The sequence below is a fragment of the Delphinapterus leucas genome, chromosome 1, assembly GCF_059928025.1.
Source record: "Delphinapterus leucas isolate spDelLeu-1000000601 "Yukka" chromosome 1, BTC_Dleu_Yukka2, whole genome shotgun sequence".
In the NCBI taxonomy this organism is placed as follows: Eukaryota; Metazoa; Chordata; class Mammalia; order Artiodactyla; family Monodontidae; genus Delphinapterus; species Delphinapterus leucas.
Window position 1 is genome coordinate 85,083,356 of NC_143129.1, and position 24,388 is coordinate 85,107,743.

Consider the following 24,388-nt stretch of genomic DNA (forward strand, 5'->3'; position numbering starts at 1 on the left):
ATTAACTCAGTATTCCTGTTTCAGAGTATAGCAGCCTGCAAAGAATCCCAACCCATCTACTTTTTTTTAAAGGATCTCCAGACTAGGAGGCTATTATCTCCTGATACCACATTCTAAGTGCTAATGATGTTCAGCTTGTGAACAATGTGCATATACTTCAAATACCTTCATTTTTGTTCCTTTTCCTGCTCAGTACCCTCAGTGCTTTCTGGGGGCAGGGATTCAGGTCAGAGCAAAGCATGTCTCAGAAGTCAGACATCCCAGGAGCTCTTCAGAGTGGCTTAGTGTCTCTGATAACTACACTACTTCCTGGGTGTCTGTTTTACACCAGAAACAAGTGATCCTAAGGCTTGCGTTACTTTTAGTTTATATAGAAGAAATGAAACTGCAGATTTATCTGTGTTAACGTGTCTTTCAGATTGTCCTGATTTGTTGTACCAACCACTGTTTACATATGAAAACTCACTATACTCACTTAGTTTCTCTAGCATCTTTGTGGGCCAGGAAGGTGTGTTTACTGAATACTCCAGATGGGCCCACATGATTCACATGGTGACCCAAGTATAGGTCCATAGAGGATCAGAAATGAGATTAGCTTACCCAAGAGTTCCTTGGTCCTTCAGTTTTTCAGAATGGTGTATTTCAACTATGACTCAATTGTACATTCATCCCGCAACAGTAAATAACTCTGTCTTCTTTCAGATACAAGTGCCTCTGTGATGCAGGCTGGGTTGGCATCAACTGTGAAGTGGACAGAAATGAATGTCTTTCTAATCCATGCCAGAACGGAGGAACTTGTGACAATCTGGTGAATGGATACAGGTGCACTTGCAAGAAGGGCTTTAAAGGTGAAAGCAAAAGTGCATATTTTTATCTCCCTTCTCTCTCTGCCTTTCTGTCGGTGCATATGGCTTGACTCACTTCTTCCTTTCCCTTTTTTCCTTCTCATTCATATAGCAAATATAATTTGAGCACTTAATATTTATAGGGCAGTTGGGGAATAAAAACATAAATAGATTTATGCATGGATTCTATTTTCAGACTAGCGGAGAGGTGAGTTACTGAAACAGTACCATTTAAGGTGAGCCACTAGAACTCCACTTACACAACTTTGGACAGGTGTTCTAATTATAAAGCTCCAGTGTAGGCTTGATTCTGTGTTAATTCGAAAGAGATATTGGTAGTAGAATGAAAATTTTGTTTTACTGTAATTGTAGCAATAATATCATGGAAGAATCCATGTATTTAAAACCTTTCCAACAAATTCTCTTACACATTAAGATATTCTTAGATGATACATAGTCACCTGTGGCCTTCTGGAAAAAAAATGCGTAATAGTGGGTATCGTGTAAAATCACGTTTTGAGTTGTCTCTGTTGTATTTCTCCCATTGCTTTTTTCTTAGATACTCAAGAGAGAGAAACCTGTGGGTAAATCATTCACATTCGTACTTCGCTGTCCACATAGTCACTGATTTCACCACTCAAAACTGTGCCAGGCTACTGTAATACATCAGTATGTTTCAGTGTCACTTGGATTACTTGAACATTTTCTGAGACCGTATTTTAGTCAGTAATTTTCTGACATTCAGATATATTACATCTGCAAAGAAACTTACAGATTTAAAAACACTTTTATTCCTTTGTCTCATTGAGACTTGCTGATCAACAAAATAAAAATCAAAATGTAAAGTCCAGCGTTGTTCGGCTGTTGAGTAGTGGAGTGCAGTTTGAACCCAGACCTCTGTACTCCTAGACCATCATTTTCTTTCGTACAGTGCTGTAGTTCCTCAGTTTTAAGGCTCTGTGTCAGGCCCTACTGACGGGACAAAGGCGTGTGGCATTTAGTACAGTCCTGTCCCCGTGGATGCTTCCTTACTCTTCTCTTTTTCATAGTGGGAGTAGATTTCGTGTCTTGGATCAGGGGAAACAGCTTTGTGACTTCTGGAAGCCCTACCACATCGATGGTAGAGACTGCGCATTTGAAAGAGTGGGCATAAATCACAGGCTTTGATTAAGTATTCAAATATTTTATCCCTTGATAACTTACAGGCTGTTTTGAAGCCCTGACCAGATACTCTGTATAGAAAGAGCTTCTATTTAGATATAGCAGTAGGTCTTCATCCTAATGAACTTCATGGTCCATAATGGAGAAATTACTTATGTTTGGAGGTGCATTAGACTTTCAAGCTATTAGAATATACTGTTCTTCCATTCATTTTTTGATGGATTAAGCACTTTTTACTGACTATGTCAGGGACTTGACACTGAAATGAATGAACAGGTGTTCCAGTGGCCTGAAGAAGTTAATGCAGTTTCTGAGGTGTTTAACGTTTACCACTGAGAGGATTGCTTAGTAAATGAGATAATGAGGAGGCTAACGAAGTTTCACTGTCTTTGGGTTTTCCCCTTTTCTGTCTACAGGCTATAACTGTCTGGTGAATATTGATGAATGTGCTTCGAATCCATGTCTGAACCAAGGAACCTGCTTTGATGATATAAGTGGTTATACCTGCCACTGTGTACTGCCATACACAGGTGAGTCCTGCAAGTGCAAGGACCAGAAGGGTTGCTTGGTCTCGCCTTGTCATTCCAAACCTATGAGTCTCAGAGATGGGATCTGTGGGGCATTGATGCCGCTCTGAGGAATCACTCCCTTGTCACCCCTCCTGCCCTCACTGACTGGGTCTTCAGCTCTGAGAAAACACTGTGGCCTCTCTAGATGCAAGTGGTGGGGAAACTCATTTGCTGCCTTTATTTTTTAGGGTTTGAAAATTTTTTAAAATTATATATGGCTGGAACTGACACATAGCTGATGGTTTGGTCATTATTTGAATGGACCCAGAGTCTCTGTGGCCTGTGCTCTTAGTCTGAGTTTTGCTAACACAACAACTACCACTTATTGGTCATTTACTATGTGCCGGACACTTTACATACTTGGGATTATTTGATCTAGTGCTCACAATAATTCTACAAAGTATGTAGAAGTTCCTATCACCATTTTATACATGTGGAAGCTGAGGCAAAGAGAGGTTACTTGCTGAAGGTCACATAGGTAAGTGGTAGATCTAGGATTTGTCCCTAAGTCTCTCTGAATCCAAAGCTTGTCCTCTTGTCATTCTTCTCCTCACGTTCATTGCCACTGCATCTTATTCAGAGAGGTACTACCCCTGGGATGGCGATCACACACACGCAAGACATGGGTGTGAGTTCATTGCACATCAGGTGTTCTTTGTTTCGGGTGGTATTATAGGAGTGTGCTTGGACGTTTCTTTGTAGTCTCCTGCCTCATTACTGCCATCTTGTGATTGGTTGTATTTGTGTGGCTCGTTTACCTCTTCGTCAGCCATTTTCTTCATCTGTGGGGAACAAAACAGAAACATGAACAATGACTTTGCATGTTTCTCCAGTGCCTAGCATGCAGGCAGGAGCATGGCTGAGTTCTTACTCCCCTGGAGTCTTAAGCTGTTCATTATAGCTGTTGCTAGTGACTCTAGGCTGTTTGGAGTGGCAGAGTGGCCAGAAGCATGCCTCTGTTACCTGAAAGACTTGATACTACATTGTTATCTTTGCCACCTCTTTAGAAGAAACATTCATGCAGGGAAAGTGCATTTAGCCAGCCTGACTGATAAAATCAGTTATCGGAGATCCCTAGCTATCCCCAGACAGACAGTCTATTTTTTTTTTTTTTTTTTTTTTTGCGGTACGCGGGCCTCTCAGTGTTGTGGCCTCTCCCGTTGCGGAGCACAGGCTCCGGACACGCAGGCTCAGCGGCCATGGCTCACGGGCCCAGCTGCTCCACGGTATGTGGGATCTTCCCGGACCGGGGCACGAACCCGTGTCCCCTGCATCAGCAGGCGGACTCTCAACCGCTGTGCCACCAGGGAAGCCCACAGACAGACAGTCTAAATAACGCCATTTCACAGTGATAGTGCTGATCACATTTGTTGGTATTGAGCAGATGATCTCACTTACAACCATAAAGACTGAGAATTGATGGCTGTAGGGAGATATAAGCAGGTGTCACTATGCTCAGGTGCATTAGAGACTTACCTGAATATGACTAAGGTGCACAGGTCATCTTGAAAATATTTGTCTTCTTGCTATTCAGATACTATAAGAATATTTGACTAAATGCTGGCTGTTGGTTTTTCTGCATATTAGGATCTTATTAAAAGAATTTACTGCTTGTGAATTTTGAGAAATTATATGAGACTGGAAATCTATGCAGATTAAAATTTCAGTGCTGAGTGTCACTAAGTGTTTTAAGTGTCGTTGAATTTGGCCAGCATGAAGGGAACTAGGAAACGTTGCCTTTCCTTGTGAGCCATTATTCTGACCAGACAAATTAAAAACTTGTTAGGGATATTGATGAAAATTTGTGGTAATATTGTTTTCTTTCTGAATACAAAATTTTAGGATAAAATTTTAAATTGAGTTAGTTGTAATTTGACTTTATTTTGTTGAAGTATAATTGATTTACATTATATTCATTTCAGGTGTACACTATAGTGATTCAGTATATTTAAAGATTATACTCCATTTAAAGTTACTGCAAAGTAATGGCTATATTCCTTGTGCTGTACCTTATATATATGTAGCTTATCTATTTTATACGTAGTAGTATGTATCTCTTAATCCCCTATCCCTATCTTGCCCTACTCCCCTTCCCTCTCCCCACTAGTAACCATTAGTTTGTTCTCTATATCTGTGAGTCTGTTTCGATTTTGTTATATTCATTTGTTTGTCTTGTTTTTTAGATTCCACATATAAGTGATAACATACAGTATTTGTCTTTCTCTGTCTGACTCATTTCACTAAGCGTAATATCTTCTAAATCCATCCATGTTGTTGCAAATGGTAGAATTTAATTCTTTTTTATGGCTGAGTAATATTCCCCTGTGTGTGTGTGTGTGTGTGTGTGTGTGTGTATCACATATCACATCTTCTTTATCCATTCATCTATTGATGGATACCTAGGTTGCTTCCATATCTTGGCTATTATAAATAAGGCTGCTTTGAACATTGAGGTGCATGTATCTTTTTGAATTAGTGTATTTATTTTCTTCAGATATATACCCAGGAGTGCAATTGCTGGATCATATGGTAGTTCTGTTTTTAGTTTTTTGAGGAACCTCCATACGGTTTTCAATAGTGGCTGTACCAATTTACCTTACCGCCAACAGTGTACAAGGGTTTCCTTTTCCCCACATCTTCACCAACATTTTTTATTTGTAGGCTTTTTGACGATAGTCATTCTGACAGGTATGTGTTGTAACTTGACTTTAAAAACAACTTTATCTCCCTTTTTTAAAAAAGTTTATTGGCGTATAGTCGATTTACAATGTTGTGTTAGTTTCAGGTGTACAGCAAAGTAAATCAGTTATACATATACGTATATCCACTCTTTTTTAGATTCTTTTCCCATATAGGCCATTACAGAGTATTGAGTAGAGTTCCCTGTGCTATACGGTAGGTCCTTATTAGTTATCTATTTTGTATATATTAGTGTGTATATGTCAATCCCAATCTTCCAATTTATCCCCCCGACTTACACCCTGGTAACCATAAGTTTGTTTTCTACATCTGTGGCTCTATTTCTGTTTTGTAAATAAGTTCATTTGGCCCCTTTTTTTAGATTCCACAGATAAGTGATATCATATGATATTTGTCTTTGCCTGACTTACCTCACTCAGTATGACAATCTCTAGGTCCATCCATGTTGCTGCAAATGGCATTATTTCATTCTTTTTATGGCTGAGTAGTATTCCATTGTATGTATGTACCACATCTTCTTCATCCATTCCTCTGTTGATGGACATTTAGGTTGCTTCCATGTCCTGGCTATTGTAAATAGTGCTGCAGTGAACATTAGGGTGCATGTATCTTTTTGAATTATGGTGTTCTCCAGATATATGCCCAGGAGTGGGATTGCTGGGTCATATGGTAGTTCTATTTTTAGTTTTTTACGGAACCTACATACTGTTCTCCATAGTGGTTGTATCAATTTACATTCCCACCAACAGTGTAGGAGGGTTCCATTTTCTCCACACCCCCTCTAGCATTTATTGTTTGTCGAGTTTTTGATGATGGCCCTTCTGACGGGTGTGAGCTGACATCTCATTGTAGTTTTGACTTGCATTGCTCTAATAATTAGTGATGTTGTGCATCTTTTCACGTGCTTTTTTAGCCATCTGTATGTCTTCTTTGGAGAAATGTCTATTTAGATCTTCAGCCCATTTTTTGATTGGATTGTTTTTGGTTTTCTTTTAATTGAGCTGCATGAGCTATTTGTATATTTTGGAGGTTAATACCTTGTCAGTTGCTTCATTTGCAAATATTCTCTCCCATTCTGAGGGTTGTTTTTTTTATCTTGTTTATGGTTTCTTTTGCTGTGCAGAAGCTTTTAAGTTTCATTAGGTCCCATTCGTTTATTTTTGTTTTTATTTCCATTACTCTAGGAGGTTGATTGAGAAAGATCTTGCTGTGATTTATGTCAAAGAGCATTTTGCCCATGTTTTCCTCTAAGAGTTTTATAGTATCCAGCCTTACACTTAGGTCTTTAACCCATTTAGAGTTTATTTTTGTGTATGGTATTAGAGAGTGTTCTGATTTCACTCATTTACATGTAGCTGTCCAGTTTTCCCAGTACCCCTTATTGCAGAGACTGTCTTTTTCTCCGTTGTATATTCTTGCCGCCTTTGTCATAGATTAGGTGACCATAGGTGCGTGGGTTTGTCTCTGGGCTTTCTATCCTGTTCTATTGATCTATATTTCTGTTTTTGTGCCAGTACCATACTGTCTTGATTACTGTAGCTTTGTAGTATAGTCTGAAGTCAGAGAGCCTGATTCCTCCAGCTCTGTTTTTCTTTTTCAAGATTTATTTGGCTTTTTAGGGTCTCTTGTGTTTCCATACAAATTGTAAACTTTTGTTCTAATTCTGTGAAAAATGCTGTTGGTAATTTGATAGTATTTCATTGAATTTGTAGATTGTTTTGGGTAGTATAGTCATTTTCACAATATTGATACTTCCAATCCAAGAACATGGTATATCTCTCCATCTGTTGGTATCATCTTTAATTTCTTTCCTCAGTGTCTTATAGTTTTCTGAGTACAGGTCTTTTGCCTCCTTAGGTAGGTTTATTCCTAGGTATTTTATTCGTTTCGATGTGATGGTAAATGAGACTGTTTCCTCGATTTCTCTTTCTGATCTTTCGTTGTTAGCGTATAAAAATGCAAGAGATTTCTGTGTATTAATTTTGTGTCCTGCAACTTTACCAAATCCATTGATGAGCTCTAGTAGTTTTTCAGTAGCGTTTCTAGGGTTTTCTCCGTATAGTATCATGTCATCTGCGAACAGTGACAGTTTTACTTCTTCTTTTCCAATTTGGATTCCTTTAATTTCTTTTTCTTCTCTGATTGCCATGGCTAGGACTTCCAAAACCATGTTGAATAATAGTGGTGAGAGTTGACATCCTTTTCTTGTTCCTGATCTTAGAGGAAATGCTTTCAGTTTTTCACCATTGAAATGATGTTTTCTGTGGGCTTGTCATATATAGCTTTTATTATGTTGAGGTGGGTTCACTGTGTGCCCACTTTCTGGAGAGTTTTTATCATACATGGGTGTTGAATTTTGTCAAAAGCTTTTTATGTATCTATTGAGATGATCATATGGTTTTTATTCTTCAATTTGTTGATGTGGTGTATCACATTGATTGATTTGCGGATCCTGAAAAATTCTTGCATCCCTGGAATATATCCACTTGATCATGGTGTATGAGCCTTTTAATGTGTTTTTTAATTTGGTTTGCTAGTATTTTGTTGAGGATTTTTACATCTATGTTCATCAGTGATATTGGCCTGTAATTTTCTTTTTTTGTGATATCTTTGCCTGTGTTTGGTATCAGGGGGTTGGTGGCCTCGTAGAATGTGCTTGGGAGTGTTCCACCCTCTGCAATTTTTTGGAAGAGTTTCGGAAGGGCAGGTGTTAACTCTTCTCTAAATGTTTGATAGAATTTGCCTGTGAAGCCATCTGGTCCTGGACTTCCATTTGTTGGAAGAATCTTAATCCCAGTTTCGATTTCAGTACTTGTGATTGGTCTGTTCATAGTCTCTATTTCTTCCTGGTTCAGTTTTGGGAGATTGTACCTTTCTAAGAATTTGTCCACTTCTTCCAGGTTGTCCGTTTTATTGGCACACAGCTGCTTGTAGTAGTCTCTTATGATCCTTTGTATTTCTGTGGTGTTCATTGTAACTTCTTTTTCATTTCAATTTTATTGATTTAAGTCCTCTCCCTCTTTTTCTAGAGGAGTCTGGCTAAAGGTTTATCAATTTTGTTTATCTTCTCAAAGAACGAGCTTTTAGTTTCATTGATCTTTGCTATTGTTTTCTTTGTCTCTATTTCATTTATTTCTGCTCTGATCTATATGATTTCTTTCCTTCTACTAACTTTGGGTTTTGTTTGTTCTTCTTTCTCTAGTTGCTTTAGGTGTATTAGATTGTTTATTTGAGACTTTTCTTGTTTCCTGAGGTAGGATTGTATTGCTATAAAATTCCCTCTTAGAACTGCTTTTGCTGCATCCCATAGGTTTTAGATGATCGTGTTTTTGTGGTCTCTAGGTATTTTTTGATTTTCTCTTTGATTTCTTCAGTGATCTCTTGGTTATTTAATAACATATTGTTTAGCCTCCATGTGTTTGTGTTTTTTACAGGTTTTTTTCCTGTAATTGATTTCTAATCTCATAATGTAGTGGTCAAAAAAATGCTTGATATGATTTCAGTTTTCTTAAATTTACCGAGGCTTGATTTGTGACCCAAGATGTGATCTATCCTGGAGAATGTTCCATGTGCACTTGAGAGGAAAGTGTATTCTGCTGCTTTCGGATGGAATGTGCTATAAGCGTCAGTTAAGTCTATCTAAGTCTAATGTGTCATTTAAAGCTTATGTTTTCTTATTAATTTTCTGTCTGGATGATCTGTCCATTGGTGTAAGTGAGGTGTTAAAGTCCCCCACTATTACTGTGTTAACTGTCAATTTCCTCTTTTATGATTGTTAGCATTTGCCTTGTATATTGAGGTGCTCCTATGTTGGGTGCATATATATTTACAATTGTTGTATCTTTTTCTTGCACTGATCCCTTGATCATTATGTAGTGTCCTTCCTTGTCTCTTGTAACAGTCTTTATTTTAAAGTCTATTTTGTCTGATATGAGTATTGCTACTCCAGCCTTCTTTTGATTTCCATTTGCATGGAATATCTTTCTCCATCCCCTCACTTTCAGGCTGTATGTGTACCTAGGTCTGAAGTGGGTCTCTTGTAGGCAGCATATATATGGATCTTATTTTTGTATCCATTTGGCCAGTCTGTGTCTTTTGGTTGAAACATTTAATCCATTTATATTTAAGGTAAGTATTGATACGTGTGTGCCTATTGGCATTTTCTTAATTGTTTTGGGTTTGTTTTTGTAGATCCTTTTTTCTTCCGTTCCTCTTTTGTTCTTTTCTCTTGTGTTTCCGGCCTAGAGAAGTTCCTTTAGCATTTGTTGTAAGGCTGGTTTGGTGATGCTGAATTCTCTTAGCTTTTGCTTCTCTGTAAAGCTTTTACTTCTCTGTAAAGCTTTTGATTTCTCCATCAACTCTGAATGAGAGCTTTGCTGGGTAGAGTATTCTTGGTTGTAGGTTTTTTCCTTTCATCACTTAAAATATATCATGCCACTCCCTTCTGGCCTGCAGAGCTTCTGCTGAAAAATCAGCTGATAACCTTATGGGGGATTCCCTTGTATGTTATTTCTTGCTTTTCCCTTGTTGCTTTTAATATTTTTTCTTTGTATTTAATTTTTGTTAGTTTGATTATTGTGTGTCTGGGCATGTTCCTCCTTGGGTTTATCCTGTATGGGACTCTCTGTACTTCCTGGACTTGGGTGACTATTTCCTTTCCCATGTTAGGGAAGTTTTTGACTGTAATCTCTTCAAATATTTTCTCAGGTCCTTTCTCTTTTTTTTCTGGGACTCCTATAATTTGAATGTTGGTGCATTTGATGTTATCCCAGAGGTTTCTGAGACTGTCTGCATTTCTTTTCATTATTTTTTCTTTATTCTGTTCCACCACAGAGATTTCTACCATTCTGTCTTCCAGGTCACTTATCTGTTCTTCTGCCTCGGTTATTCTGCCATTGATTCCTTCTAGTGTATTTTTAATTTCAGTTACTGTATTGTTCATCTCTGTTTGTTTGTTTTTTAGTTCTTCTAGATCTTTGTTAAACATTTCCTATATCTTCTTGAGCCGTGCCTCCATTCTTTTTCTGAGATCTTGGATCATCTTTACTATTATTACTCTGAATTCTTTCTCAGGTAGATTGCCTATCTCCTCTTCATTTAGTTGTTCTTATAGGTTTCTATCTCGCTCCTTCATCTGCAATATATTTCTTTTACTTCTCATTTTGTCACTCTTACTGTGTTTATGTTCTCCTTTCCACAGGCTGCAGGATTGTAGTTCCTCTTGCTTCTTGTGTCTGCCCCCTGGTGGGTGAGGTTGGTCCAGAGGCTTGTACCATTATCCCCTTGATAGGGAGTTTGATTGGTGTTGTGGTGACCAGAGCCTGGTCCTGGATATTGAGCAGGGCCTCCTTTTTGCTCTGTGGTTGTCACCGTCCTGTCAGGGGCAGGGCCTGATCCCTAGTTGTTGGAGTAGAGGCCCCTAGATCTGTTTCTTAACTGTGTTTCTGATCTGCAGTGCAAGGAAGGTGGGATTGGAGTGCTCCCACTGGGAGAGGAGTCACTGAGTTTTCCTCCTTTGGAGCTGTTCACCCGTGAATGTGCTCTATTGTGTCCCCTTTTGCCCATTGTGCAGGCTCACAAAGTACACTGTTGTTGGCACTGCTCTTGGTCCCACTGTAACTGTGGGTATGCTGGCAGTTGGCCCTGGTGACTCTCAGGCATTGTTTTCACCAGGCCACTGGCGCAGATCCACTGAAGTCAGATCCCGGGACTGCAGTAGTAATGAACCTGGACCCGCTGTGGGAACTGTGGTGGCAGCTCAGATTCTGACCTGGCCCAGCCTCTGTGTATGTGCCCACAAAGCCTACAGCTGCTAAAGCCAGACCCATCCCAGCTGCAAGAGCACTTGTCCTTTGGGATGTCTCGCAGGCGCTGAATTTAGGAAGCCATCAGAGGAGGTGTAACTCTGGGTTCGTGTAGCTGTGAGGAGAGGTTTAAGGTCTTCTTCCTTAGTCACACGGGCCCTGGGGCTCAGCTGTGGTTTCAGCCCCACCTCTGTGTGTGTTCCTCTCACCGGAGTCTGCTCCAGAGGTGGCCAGAGCACACGAGCTCGTCAGGCTGGAAGGAGGCCAGGTGGCGACGGGGGCCAGCGTGCTGTCCAGGCTGGGGTGGGGGGCAGAGGAAGCGATGGAAGGGGGTGCACAAACCGCCTCCAGCCGGAGCCCGCCCTCGTGCCCGTGGAGGCAGGGGCCGCCTCACGAGGAGAGAGGCTGCACAATGGCGACCCTGCCCTTTGCACATGGCGCTTCACTTCTGTGGCAGTCTGGGCTTCCTCCACAAGCATTCCTGGTTGCAGAGCTCCTCACTCCCGTCCCTTTAGGCTGTCTCCTCACAGCCAACAGCAGTCCCCTCCCCAGGTCTGCTCTCCAAACCCCACGTTCTGGCACCCAGCCCCCGTGTGCACCTGCAGGCACCCGTCTCAGGCTGGGTTGCACAGGGCTGTGGCCCGGACCATCTGCATAGGTCTCACTGTGTCCTGCCTGCCACAGACCAGTTGCCGGGCTCTCCTCTGAGTCTCCAAGTCTCCCCTTCTGTCCCAGCTGATCTCCCTGCTGGTGAGGAAGCTTCCCCAGATGTGGCAACCTCTCCTCACCTTCATCTCCCTGCCGGGGGTACAGGTCCCATCCTGCTTCCTCTCCTCTTCCTTTTCCCTTCTTCTTTCTTTCATGCTACTTGGTTATGTGGGGATCTTTCTTGTCCTTTTAGGTGTCCAAGGTCCTCTGCTAGTGTTCAGCAGGTGCTCTGGGAGAATTGTTCCACTTGTAGATGTATTCCCAGTGCATTTGTGGGGAGAGGGCAACTCCACGTCCTCCTACTCCTCTGCCGTCTTGGAAAAAGCCTATCTCCCCTTTAATAAAAGCATTCTTTCAATTTTTTTCTGGAGTCTTATATTCAGTATACTAAGATAGGAAATGTTGATGGGCAACTATCAATGTCATGTTGTTGATGTTGATGATAAGGAGAGATGTTACTAGGCATTCAGAATTACTTCACTGTTTTCCACCTCTGGTGGCCTTCTCATCAACCCCATTGCCTTCTGGAACAGGCCGGCAGAGGTTTTGAGGAGTAGGCGGCTGTGTTACTTCTTCCCCGCTCACGTGAAGGTAGATCTGTGTGGCTAAGCATCTGAGCAGCTGAATCTTAGCTATGAAGATGCAGAAACTGTCACCCCTGATTGATGCAGGATTCCAAATCCATGTAACCCCTCGTGATAATAATATGAAGATGACAGCAGCCCAACAGTTGTTGAGTACTTACTCTAGGTACTGGGCCCTATGCTAATAAGGACTTTGTAAGCATTTTATCATTTAATCCACAAAAAGCCTCTATGAGTTATATACCATCCTAATTCCCATCTTATTTATGTGGAAGCTCAGAGAAGATAACTTGCCTGAGATCACACTGTTAGTAATCACATCAGAGCCAAGACACAAAAGTCCATAGGTCTCTCAGATTCCAAAGCTCTTATCCATTACGTTAGACCTGAATTCAGAGATCATCCTTTAGTATAGAATTTGGTGGGGTGGGGGGGAGTTTCAGTTTCCTTGGAATTTTTCTCTATAATGAACTCTGTCATTTGATTTACAGGAAAGAACTGTCAGACTGTATTAGCTCCCTGTTCCCCAAACCCTTGTGAGAATGCTGGTGTTTGCAAAGAGGCACCAAATTTTGAGAGTTACACCTGCCTGTGTGCTCCTGGCTGGCAAGGTAACAACATGGGAATGGGGAAACCAAGAGCCTTAAACAAAGTGGTCAGGTTATCTGATGACACGGAGGACCTGGTCTTTTGAGGCTTGCCCTTTTTTGTTAAGAATGGAGGCCATGTATAGAAGCTGCTAACTGGAATGTTTTAGAAAGCCTTTCCATTTTGTATGTCTCTGGGGCTAGAGGACTCCCACCAGAGTCTGAAACCATGATGTTCTACAGGGGATTGTAGCATCAACTGCTAGGGGCACAGAAGCCTTAAGGGACTTCCAAAAGAAGGAGACCAACCGGAATATCCTTGGAGTAGCCCCACCTACCCCAGCTGAAGCTCAGGCCCCACATAAATTTCTGTGGGAATCAACTTCCAAAGACTGGACCGTTCATTGCCCCTATGTTTCCAGGTCAGCGGTGTACAGTTGACATTGACGAGTGTGTCTCCAAGCCCTGCATGAACCACGGTCTCTGCCATAACACCCAGGGCAGCTACATGTGCGAGTGTCCTCCAGGCTTCAGTGGTATGGACTGTGAGGAGGACATCGATGACTGCCTTGCCAGTGAGTATGCCAGCCTGCTCCTAAGCCCCCGAGGGAGAGGAGAGCATAGGGAGCAGAGCAGAACTCGGCGGAGGCTCTCGCCTCTCAGTGCCGAGACGGGCCATCCAATAGTTTACCACGTGTCTTTAGTCTTTGTACTTTAAAAATCTTCATTTTGAAGCCAGTGGCTTTAGGAGTTAAGGCAGGGTAGTCACTTCTAAGTATTGCCTTACTGATTTTTGTACATTGACGAAGTGGGAACAATGCTATGAAAGCTTTTTTAGAAAAGCACATCTCTTGAAGTATAATTAGCATACAGCACACTGCCAGTATTTAAATGTACCAGTCAATAAGTTTTGCCGTACAACAACTGAAACCAATACTCAAGATCCTGAACATGTCCACCCCCCTGAAAGTATTCTCATCTCTTTTGTAACTTAACTCTCCTCTCCACTTTCCTGTCCCAGGCAACCAGGGATCTATCTCTGTCCCTATGGATTTGTGTGAATTTTTTTACAGTTTTATATAAATAGAATCATATAATGAAAACTCTTTTTTGAAGAGAGGGAATATGAGTTCTAAAGGTTTTAATGAGTAATTCTGTTTTGTAATCTTGCTAAACTCACTTATCATTAATTCCAGATTAGTATAGCTTCTGGTTTAGTTTAGATTCCTAGGATTTTTTTATAGAGATAATGCACTATGTTATTTCTGAATAAATACAACTGCTATACCTTTTATTTCTTTTCTGTATTCTTTTATTTCTAAATCTGTACGCATTTTATTTATTTTTCTTGCATTATTGCACTGACTTCAGTAAATGCAGAATAGAAGTGGTGAGAGAAGCCGGTCTTGCCTTGTTCTTGATTCTAAGGGAAAAGCATCAAATTGAGGAATTTACCTCAGTTTACCTCAATTTGGTGAGAAGTTTGCAATTTACCTTCAGTTGGCTGAGAATTTTCTTCCTTTTAATAATGAATGAGGGTTACTTTTCTTTCAGATGATTTTTCAGTATCTCTTGAGGGGGTAATACTGTTTTTTAAGGTCTTTTAATGTAAGTGAATTATGTTAATTGATTTTCAAATGTTGAACTAACCTTAAATTTCTGGGATAAATTCTACTTGGTCATGATGTGTTATCTCTCTCATATATTGTTGGATATTATTTACTCAAATTTTGCTAAGGATTTTTGTATCTGTGTTCATGGGGCATATTGTTCTCTAAGTTTCTTATACTGTATTTGTATAGTTTTGGTAAGAGGGTGATGCTGGCCTCATAGAACAAATCAGGAAGTGTTCCCTTTCTATTTTCTGGAAGACTTTGAGTAGAATTAGTATCATTTCTTCTAAACATCTAGGCCTGGAATTTTCTTTCTGGGAAGGTTTTTAATTATAAATTTAATTCCTTTAATAGGTGTTCAGGGTATCTATTTCTTTTTCATTGAGCTTTGGTGATTTGCATCTTTCAAGGGATGAGTTTTACTTTAAGTTGTCAGAATTGTTGGCATTGAGTCTTTCATGATATTCCTTTATTGTACTTTTAATGTTTATTTTAAAATGGGGTTATTTCCCTTCTCTTATTTCAGATATTGGTTATTTATGTCTTCTCTCTTTTTTCCTCTGGTTGCTCTTGGTAGAGCATTATTGGTTTTAGTAATCTGTCTATCTGTTTATGTATTATGTGTATGTGTACTTATGTATGTAGGTATGTATTTATTTATAATCTTTTAAATGAACCCAGTTTTAGTTTCATGATTTTTCTCAGTTGCTTTACTGTTTCCTATTTCATTGATTTCTGCTCTTTAGTCTTTTCATTGCCTACTTTGGTTTTAGTTTGCCCTTCTTTTTCTAGTTTCTTAAGGTGGAAGTTTAGATTTTGTTTCATTCTACTACTTCTAAAATAAGCATTTAATGCTATACATTTTCCCTCAAAACACTGCTTTAGCTGTATTTCACAAATTTTGATGTGTCATGTTCTTTTCGTTCAGCTCAAAATACTTTCAGGCTTCCATCTGGATTTGTTCTGTGACTCAAAATTTTTTAGAAGTGTGTTCTTTAGTTTCCAAATATCTTTTGTTGCTGATTCCTTCCAGGTAGGTTTTGTTACTGATTTCTAGTTTAATTCCATTGTGATCAGTGAACATTCTTCACATGATTTGAATTACTTTAAATTTATTAAAGCATGTCATATGGCCCAGTGTATGGTCTGTCTTGGTAAATGTTCTGTGTGCATTTGAAAAATGAAATGAGGGAAGAAAGGAAGAGTGTGAGGGAAAAGAAAGCAAAGATAGATTAGTGCAGGGGGCTGATTAATATCTATTCCAGCCTACCCAACCCACTCCACCACCACATACACCTTTTGAAAATCTTTACTGATATTTCTGAGATTCTGTGTATTGGGGCATACATTTGATTTACAAATGCAAGTTTGTGGGACAAATACAAGTTTTATGACTATTAAGTTTGCAAAACTGTTAGTGGTATATGGAAAGTTCATTCCAGGTATTAAACAGATTCTTATTATTAAGAATCTCAGGGAAGTGTTACTGCATTCATTTTCATAAATGGAGGAGTCAGGGCAAAATAGATGCAAAGAAAAGTCAGAATTGTTTCTGTTCCTTGTGTGACTCAGTGCAGGGTACTCACCTTTATGAGTCTAAGGTTAACTTGATGCTGCTGTTCAGAGTTCTAATTCTTGTGTGCAATGGCTTAGATCCTTGCCAGAATGGAGGTTCCTGTGTAGACGGAGTGAATACTTTCTCCTGCCTATGCCTTCCGGGCTTCACTGGGGACAGGTGTCAGACAGACATGGATGAGTGTCTGAGTGAACCCTGTAAGAACGGAGGGACCTGCTCTGACTATGTCAACAGTTACACCTGCAAGTGCCAGGCGGGATTTGATGGAGTCCACTGTGAGAACAACATTGACGAGTGCACTGAGAGGTGAGCAGCCCGTGTCCTCAGGCACCAGTGTCTTAGGGGCAAAGGGAGAAACAGGAGGAAACTACAGAGCACAGTACTGGGATCAAGGGACAGGCATAAGGCATCCACTTGGATCCCACCCCATAATCATCTCTTATTTCCTAGTTCCTGAGTCCTTGTAGACATCTAGTTACAAGCTCAAAGGTTAGAGGTTGAAAAACTTAGTGAGAGGGCTTCCCTGGTGGCACAGTGGTTGAGAGTCTGCCTGCTGATGCAGGGGACACGGGTTCGTGCCCCGGTCCGGGAGGATCCCGCATGCCGCGGAGCGGCTGGGCCCGTGAGCCATGGCCGCTGAGCCTGCGCGTCCGGAGCCTGTGCTCCACAACGGGAGAGGCCACAGCAGTGAGAGGCCCACGTACTGCAAAAAAAAAAAAAAAAAAAAAAAAAAACAACTTAGTGAGATGGATCATCATTTGTTGTTTGCATAGGGAACAGAAAGAGCTATAATTCTATTCCATACCCTTTTGGTCTCTTGTTCATTTTAGTTGACAATTAAGAAATTCCTGTTTCTTTGCAGATTTGTCATCCCTCTTTAAGTAATTTCTGGGAGGTTTGTTTCTTCTTTAATTATCAACAAATTTGTTCTGTTTCTCTTCCATAAAGAAATCTAGAGTCAAGAGCTATTTATTTAACACTTCCCTTATAAATTAAATTGACTTAGGGATAAAATGAAATTTGAGACATGGAAAGCTACAGAAGCACGGGGTAAAACTTGGAAACCTTCACTTTCTTTAGGAGCCTCAGCCTCTAATAAGCTCAGACTTTTAAATACTCCTCTAATCTTTTTGGCTGTGCAAAGGAAGCTGAGATTCAGGCTGACTGGTGCCCATTCTAGTTTGGAAAAAGGTAAAGTTTACTGGATATAGGAGTTTTGGGTGCTCAGGAGTATTTGCCTCTGTAATATCTTAGATTCCAGGAACCTTAGTTTTTAAATAGCAGGTCAGAGGAACCAGATTACATAGCTAATGTTGTTCTCCCTGTTTGCGTCTTAGCTCCTGTTTCAACGGTGGCACATGTATCGATGGGATTAACTCCTTCTCTTGCTTGTGCCCTGTGGGCTTCACTGGCCCCTTCTGCCTCCATGAGATCAATGAATGCAACTCTCATCCATGCCTGAATGAAGGAGTATGTGTTGATGGCCTGGGTACCTACCGCTGCATCTGCCCATTGGGCTACACTGGGAAAAACTGTCAGGTAATTAGACTCCATCCCATTCATTCAGCTCCCTCAGAATAGTTGAATATTACACCTATTACTTTTCTAGGCAGAATAAGCCCCACCCAAAAGAGAAAGTTCTGTGTCTTAGGGATGTCCCTGAGATAAATCTGGAGAGCTTCTTAATAGCTGGTAGATTCCAAAATGGTGACACTGGCAAGATTATATGGATTAACAAATATAAAATTGTTATAACAGGCTAACCAAGAACTGCAGAAAATGCATGTGGAAAATAAGCACATAGATATCATTTAGGAAATACAAAAAGGGAAATAAAGAACAATCAAAATATGATTTTAAAAATTCAGGTACAACATCTAAGGGGATAATGAGAATTATCATATCTTGCAATATTGTAACAGTCTCGATACCAAGCTATTCACATGTCTTTTAAATTCAACTATTTATAATAATATACGTTTTCATAGACTCTTATAAGGGAAGGATCCCTCAGAGCTGACTGGTCCAGCCTTTCATTTCGTGGAAGAAGAAACTGAGCCCCAGAGGGGCAAAGTAACTTTTCCAAGGTTGCGTACCAAACAGCATTGTGTTTAATTTTATGTAGCTTTACCTCTCAAACAATGGTACATGATAGAATAACAGCAGTCCAAAGAACTTAGGAATAAATGGCCAAGTTTAACTAGACTTACAGAGTATACTTCAATAAGGCTTTGCCATAAGCAAAGGTGCTATAAGCACCTCTGCCTGTTAAACAGCTTGTCGCTGATTCTGTGGATCAGGAGGGTATTTTTTTTTTTTTTACATCTTTATTGGAATATAATTGGTTTACAATGGTGTGTTAGTTTCTGCTTTATAACAAAGTGAATCAGTTATACATATGTTCCCCTATCTCTTCCCTCTTGCATCTCCCTCCCTCCCACCCTCCCTATCCCACCCCTCCAGGCGGTCACCAAGCACGGAGCTGATCTCCCTGTGCTATGCGGCTGCTTCCCACTAGCTATCTACCTTACGTTTGGTAGTGTATATATGTCCATGCCTCTCTCTCGCTTTGTCATAGCTTACCCTTCAGGAGGGTATTCTTCACAGGGCTCCTGCTTGTTCTCACAGTGCAGACTACAGGTGCTCGTGGAGCGCTCTGCCCTTCCCCCTTTCTTTCACAAAAGGTCTGTATTGTTGAGTATGGCCTTCCTCTCGCCGGGGGCCAGGCCACCACATGTGAGTTTTGGAGAAGGTGCTAGTTCACTCACAGTCTTTGTCTCATGCTTTTCATAAGCCTGAGTTTCTCCCATCAAATAAGCTCTTTGACAGTTTTTAGGTTTATTAACAGGCTTTAAATCCTTTCACTCATATTCACCGCAGACAGATTTGATCAAGCCCCACGTGGATTTCTCACTCAGGAGCAGCACATAGGGGCTGTCTGACAGCTTTAACTCTCTCTTTCTTTCTAGCCCCATAGGGTGGCCATGTTTCTAGATGTAAGTGTGGCGTAGGGGATAACTTAACCTATTGGGCTTCCTCAAATTCTTAAACTTGTGTGGTAAGAATTTTTAAATAGCAGAGCCAAAAGGAATTAGACTGTATAAAATGATTGGATTATCTGGGGACAGTGGATCTAAGTTTAAGGCTTGGGTGAGGGCTCTTTTTTTAAAATTATTAATTAATATGCTTTCCTTTGATTTCTTAAAATGCAGTGTAACTTTTTTTTTTCGTTTCTGGTGTCTGAATGTTGATGTATGTGTATGCCCCTGTTTCAGACCCTGGTGAACCTCTGTAGTCGGTCTCCATGTAAAAACAAAGGTACTTGCATTCAGGAAAAAGCACAGTCCCGGTGCCTGTGTCCGTCTGGATGGGCTGGTGCTTACTGTGACGTGCCCAATGTCTCCTGTGAGGTTGCGGCCTCCCACAGAGGTGAGCTGTGCCCCCTCAGACTCAAGGGTCCGTCCACAAAGTATTGACTGACCAGCAGCGTTTTAGGGCAAATATTGTTATCATGGAAGGAGAGGGAAGGGAAGACAGGAGTGGATGGAGAAGACTCTGGAGAAAGGGTCTGAAACAGAAGGTGAAAGGGCAGAGGAACAGCTCTAGAGGTTCCAAAAAGAAAGGTATTTGAAGTGAAAGGAAGGCGTATTCCACTTTCAGGGCTTGTTTATTTTTAATATAAAGCTGGTACCGAGGATTGTGAACTAGACAATAATAAAGTTTGATGTGTCAACCGGCTTAGATTCGTTGGTCTGAACCTGACGTGTTGTATGCTCTTCCATGATGTTTCTTCCTCCACTGGGTTTCCCAGGGGTGCCCGTTGACCGCCTGTGCCAGCACTCAGGCATCTGTATCAGTGCTGGCAACTCGCATCACTGCCAGTGCCCCCTGGGCTACACCGGGAGCTACTGTGAGGATCAGCTGGATGAGTGCTCGTCCAATCCTTGCCAGCACGGAGCCACCTGCAGGGACTTCATTGGTGGATACAGATGTGAGGTAAGTAAGATGAGCAGGGAGAGGTCAGAGACCTCCCAGAAGATGGCACAACTCCTACGAACATTAACATATTGAGTTTAGCTGCTTATGTCTTATTTTCACAATTTATAGATTTTTTTTCCAGTTACAATTACAGTGTTTACTAATCACTGTTTTTTTTCAGTCCCCCTGTGCAATAAGTTAAAATAGCTCTGGTAAGATAATTTTACAGAGGTCTGAAAGCCAACATTCGCCTGCTGTGCATTTCACAGTCCCACCCAGCCCTGCGGCTCCTGGTATTTCCCTGAATAGCAGTTGAGATAGGAGAAGCCACTTTGAGGCGTGTCCCTTTGACCCATGTCATCTTTGTATACAGTCATTGATCAACCAACTAATAATTCTCTCAAGAAAATGTTGCTTAGCCTGTTCTGTGTAGTGTCATACTGTTACATGTGTATACTTGAGGATGTGTGTGTCTTTTAAGGGACATGTCATGTCTTCTTAATGTCTGGGCTGATAATGGTTAGATCAAGATTTTAACAAAAGACCAGAGACGTGGATTTGATCCCAATTTAGACCACCAAGCAACACTGAGAAAAGCTTTGCTTGTCTACTTATCATAAATGAGCCAAAGATGGCATCTGTATATTGGTCCCTAAGTTGTTTATTTCTTCACAGCAGGCTGAGACCTGTTAGCTCAAAAACCACTGGAACCAAACTCAAATTTTTACACATCCAGTTGTTTTAAACATAGCATTAATAAGTAGAATTTAGCCACTTAGAGCCTGCCTGCTTTGTATATTCTGCAAACCTGCACCAGACACTGCTAGCCATAGGTAAGATAAGCCCCAGGACATGAAGATACCAAGCCACAGCTGCCCTTCAGAGCTCTCTGATCCACAGACCTTGGCCTGGCTGCTGAGTGATATCACCAAACACGTCAGCCCCATCTCTGTAACCCCCTTCCTTCCAAGTTCATCTGCGCTCCTCTCCTTACCCTCTTTCTCCCTCTGGATGATCTTATGCTGTGAGGGACTCAAAGCATTTCCCAAATAGAGCCACTTTGTGGTCGGTATCTTCTTTCTTGATGAGCCCTAAAAGCCCTGGAACCCCTACCTCTAGCCCAGCTAGCTAGCCCACCTCTCTGGGCCCTCACCCCATACCAGTCAGTTTCTCACACTTAAACATGTAGTTTCCTGAACCTGGAGATCCATACATGTGATATCTTTACTACCATCCACACATACCATTTGAGTGAGTCACAGGGTCCTCATCACATACAAAGGAATGCATATTTTAGGGGAAGCCTGCACACAGGAGGGACGAAAGTTTTGCACAGGCATCATCTGAAATATCGCTCAGAATATTCAGTCCTTGCCTTCCCCTTCAAGTGGCTTTTTGCCACTTTCGGCTGGAAGTGATAAATGCCAGTAAGATGTGAGCTAACTCTGCACGAGGTTGTTAGAAGAGAGTGTGATGATGCCAGAGAAGCGTACTAGGGCTGGGGGAAGAGGGTCACAGGTAACTTACCAGATCTCATTTGCTCTCAAGGTCTGTGTCCTACAATGGGCCAATATTTCCTGTTCGTTTTGCTTGCTCTTGGCAGTGTGTCCCAGGATATCAGGGTGTCAATTGCGAGTATGAAGTGGATGAGTGCCAGAACCAGCCATGCCAGAATGGAGGCACCTGTATCGACCTTGTGAACCATTTCAAGTGCTCCTGCCCACCAGGCACTCGGGGTATGAAATCAGCCTTACCTGTCTTCCATCCAGGGCATTCTCTAAGTTATAAATGCATTTTTAGTGTTGAGTGGGTTTTTAAAAATCAAGCATTATCTGAATCCTGGTAATTCAAGCCATTTCATTCATCTCTTGCCTCGCTCTGATGTTCTGACTCCAATTCTGTCCGGTTGTTGTTGAAATCCGTGAAACACAGCATGTGAAAATGACATAAGGTTGCAACAAAGTTAATCTGGTTAGCAAGATTTCTTGGTGCTTCACAGGAAGACAGCTAGTGGCCTCTTGAAAAAATAATTCATATTTACCAGCTCATGTATTTTTTTAAAATTGCCAAGTTTTGCCTCCATAAAGTGGGGAAATGAATGACATGAAAACATTTGCCTATTTTCATAAGGCCAGGGGAGAACACTGATGGCCCAAGACTGTAACTAAGAATGGCAGTAAGACCTAATGAGATACAACCCTAGATGGTGGATGATGGAGCCATCATTTTGCCAGGGGCATTCCCCTGCCTCCAAACAATCTCTTGGAAAGAGCTTAGAGTATTGTTTTTTAGAAGAGATGTAGTTATAATGGTACCTGCTCTGAGCAGCTTGTGAAAAAAATAAAAAGTAAGAGGCCATCCACAATGGTGGGAAATTGATTCTCATTGTCAAAGAGAATAGAATGTTAGAGAAATATTTATACTGTCTTAGACCTTTGTGTCAGTGAATTTTGGTAATTTACCCTTCTTGAGTTCAGAGTTTGACTAAATTAAAATGGAAGAGTACCCCACTAGTAGGCTAGTTATTGAACAATGAGGTTAACGGGGAAGAAAAAATTAGGGAGAAACAGCCTTTGAATATTTGAAGATTTGTCCTGTAAAAGTACTGAGTTCTCTGCTCAGTGCTTGAAAGAGAAGTAGAAGTTAATTTTGACTTGCTGTTAGCTTGGTCCTTTGAATACTTGTACTGTATGGGACAAGCTGTGATTCTGGTAGCAGCAAATTAAACCTCAAATCTCAGTGGCTTAACACAACAATTTTTTTTTTTTGTCACTCAGATCAAGTCTGAGTGTGTTGGGCTACCTCTCTTTATATTTTAGAAATGTGGCTTGCAGCACGGGGCCTCCAAGACCTCCACAGCAGGGGAAGAGGGACAGACTTACAGGGTCATGCAGCAGCTTTCAATACCTCAGTCTGGAAGTGACACCCGTCACTACGGCTCACAGTGTACTGGCCAGAAGTAGTAAAATGGTCTCAACCTGGCTTCAAGGGAGAGTGGGAAATGTAGGCAAGCACATGGATATTCATCTACACTAAAATCTCTTCTATACCATTAACTTTTTTTTTTTAACCGTTAACTTTTTATTAATTAGAGATATCAGTCCTAGAATGGATCATTTCATAAGGCAACGAAATTTCTCTCTTCTAACCATTTGTTAAGGATGGCTGAAATGATAGTTTTGCTATTATTATTAACAGTCTTTTTCTTCTGGTACTTTGAATGTGTCATCCCATCCCATGTGATTTGACCTCCATTTTTTTAATGAGAAATTAGCTGCTAACCTTATTGAGGATCCCTGTACATGATGAGTCTCTTCTCTCTTGATGCTTTCAAAATTCTCTGTCTTTTATGATGTGTGTAGGTGTGGATCTCTTTGAGTTTGTCATACTTAGAACTCGTTGAGTTATTATACTGTTGTGTTTGGTTAGATATGTGGAGTGGTATTTATTTCTCTCTGGCCCTTGGTGAACATTCCAGAGGACTCTCAAGTCCCACAGCCTCATTGCTAGAGTTACCACTATTGCTTTTCTTTCTATACTCCTGAGCTTTGGATCTTGGCCTGGGTTGCCTCCAGTCCCCCATGTCAAGAGCTAACTGTAATAGTTCTTCTGCCTCAGGCTGAGGTTGACCTCTCTTTTACTTGATAGGTCTGTTCATGACTGCTGGTTCTATTCTGACGGGAGGATAAGCATCTGTGTTCATTTTACTAGCAGCCCATAGAATACCAAATATTCTATGAGAGTGGGAGCACATACCGGTTTGCTTTTACTTTGCAATTTTTGATTTTGTTTGTTAATAGGTAATGTATGCACATGGTCCACAATTTTATACAACCCCCCACCCCAACACACACACACACACACACACACGTAGAAGGAGCATACAGTGAAAAATCTCTTTCCCATATACCTAGTTCTCCTTCTCTCACAAACAAGTAAACACCACTTTTCTTTAGTTTTCTGTGTATCTTTCTTGAGTTTTTTTTTTAATGTATCCTTCAGGGTTTCTTTATGTATAGAGAAGCCAGGGACAAAAATATTTTTAATACCCACTTCTTACTCTGAAGATAGATTAGACACAGTATTTTGCACTTTTTTTTTAACTTAATTGGAGATGTTTCTATATCAAAATATAGAACCTCCTTAATCTTTTTTATTCTGCAGAAATCCCTTTTATGGGCATACCATATTTTACTTAACCAGTGCCCTAATGATAGACACGTGAATTGTCTAGCATGTGTGTAAGTGTATTTGTAGAATAAA

At 40.8% G+C, this 24,388-nt stretch overlaps 1 protein-coding gene across 2 annotated transcripts in view; it reads left to right on the forward strand.

Moving 5' to 3' along the window:
• Positions 1-24,388, forward strand: part of NOTCH2 (notch receptor 2) — a 177,962-nt gene that overhangs the window by 133,777 nt on the left and 19,797 nt on the right. For both annotated transcript variants that reach the window (XM_022583935.2, XM_089917002.1), the window contains 9 exons: positions 703-848; positions 2,423-2,536; positions 12,863-12,982; positions 13,381-13,533; positions 16,225-16,453; positions 17,485-17,686; positions 19,423-19,576; positions 19,959-20,143; positions 21,729-21,861. In XM_022583935.2, coding sequence (XP_022439643.2) covers positions 703-848; positions 2,423-2,536; positions 12,863-12,982; positions 13,381-13,533; positions 16,225-16,453; positions 17,485-17,686; positions 19,423-19,576; positions 19,959-20,143; positions 21,729-21,861 — 1,436 coding nt within the window. The remainder of the gene's footprint in view (positions 1-702; positions 849-2,422; positions 2,537-12,862; positions 12,983-13,380; positions 13,534-16,224; positions 16,454-17,484; positions 17,687-19,422; positions 19,577-19,958; positions 20,144-21,728; positions 21,862-24,388) is intronic.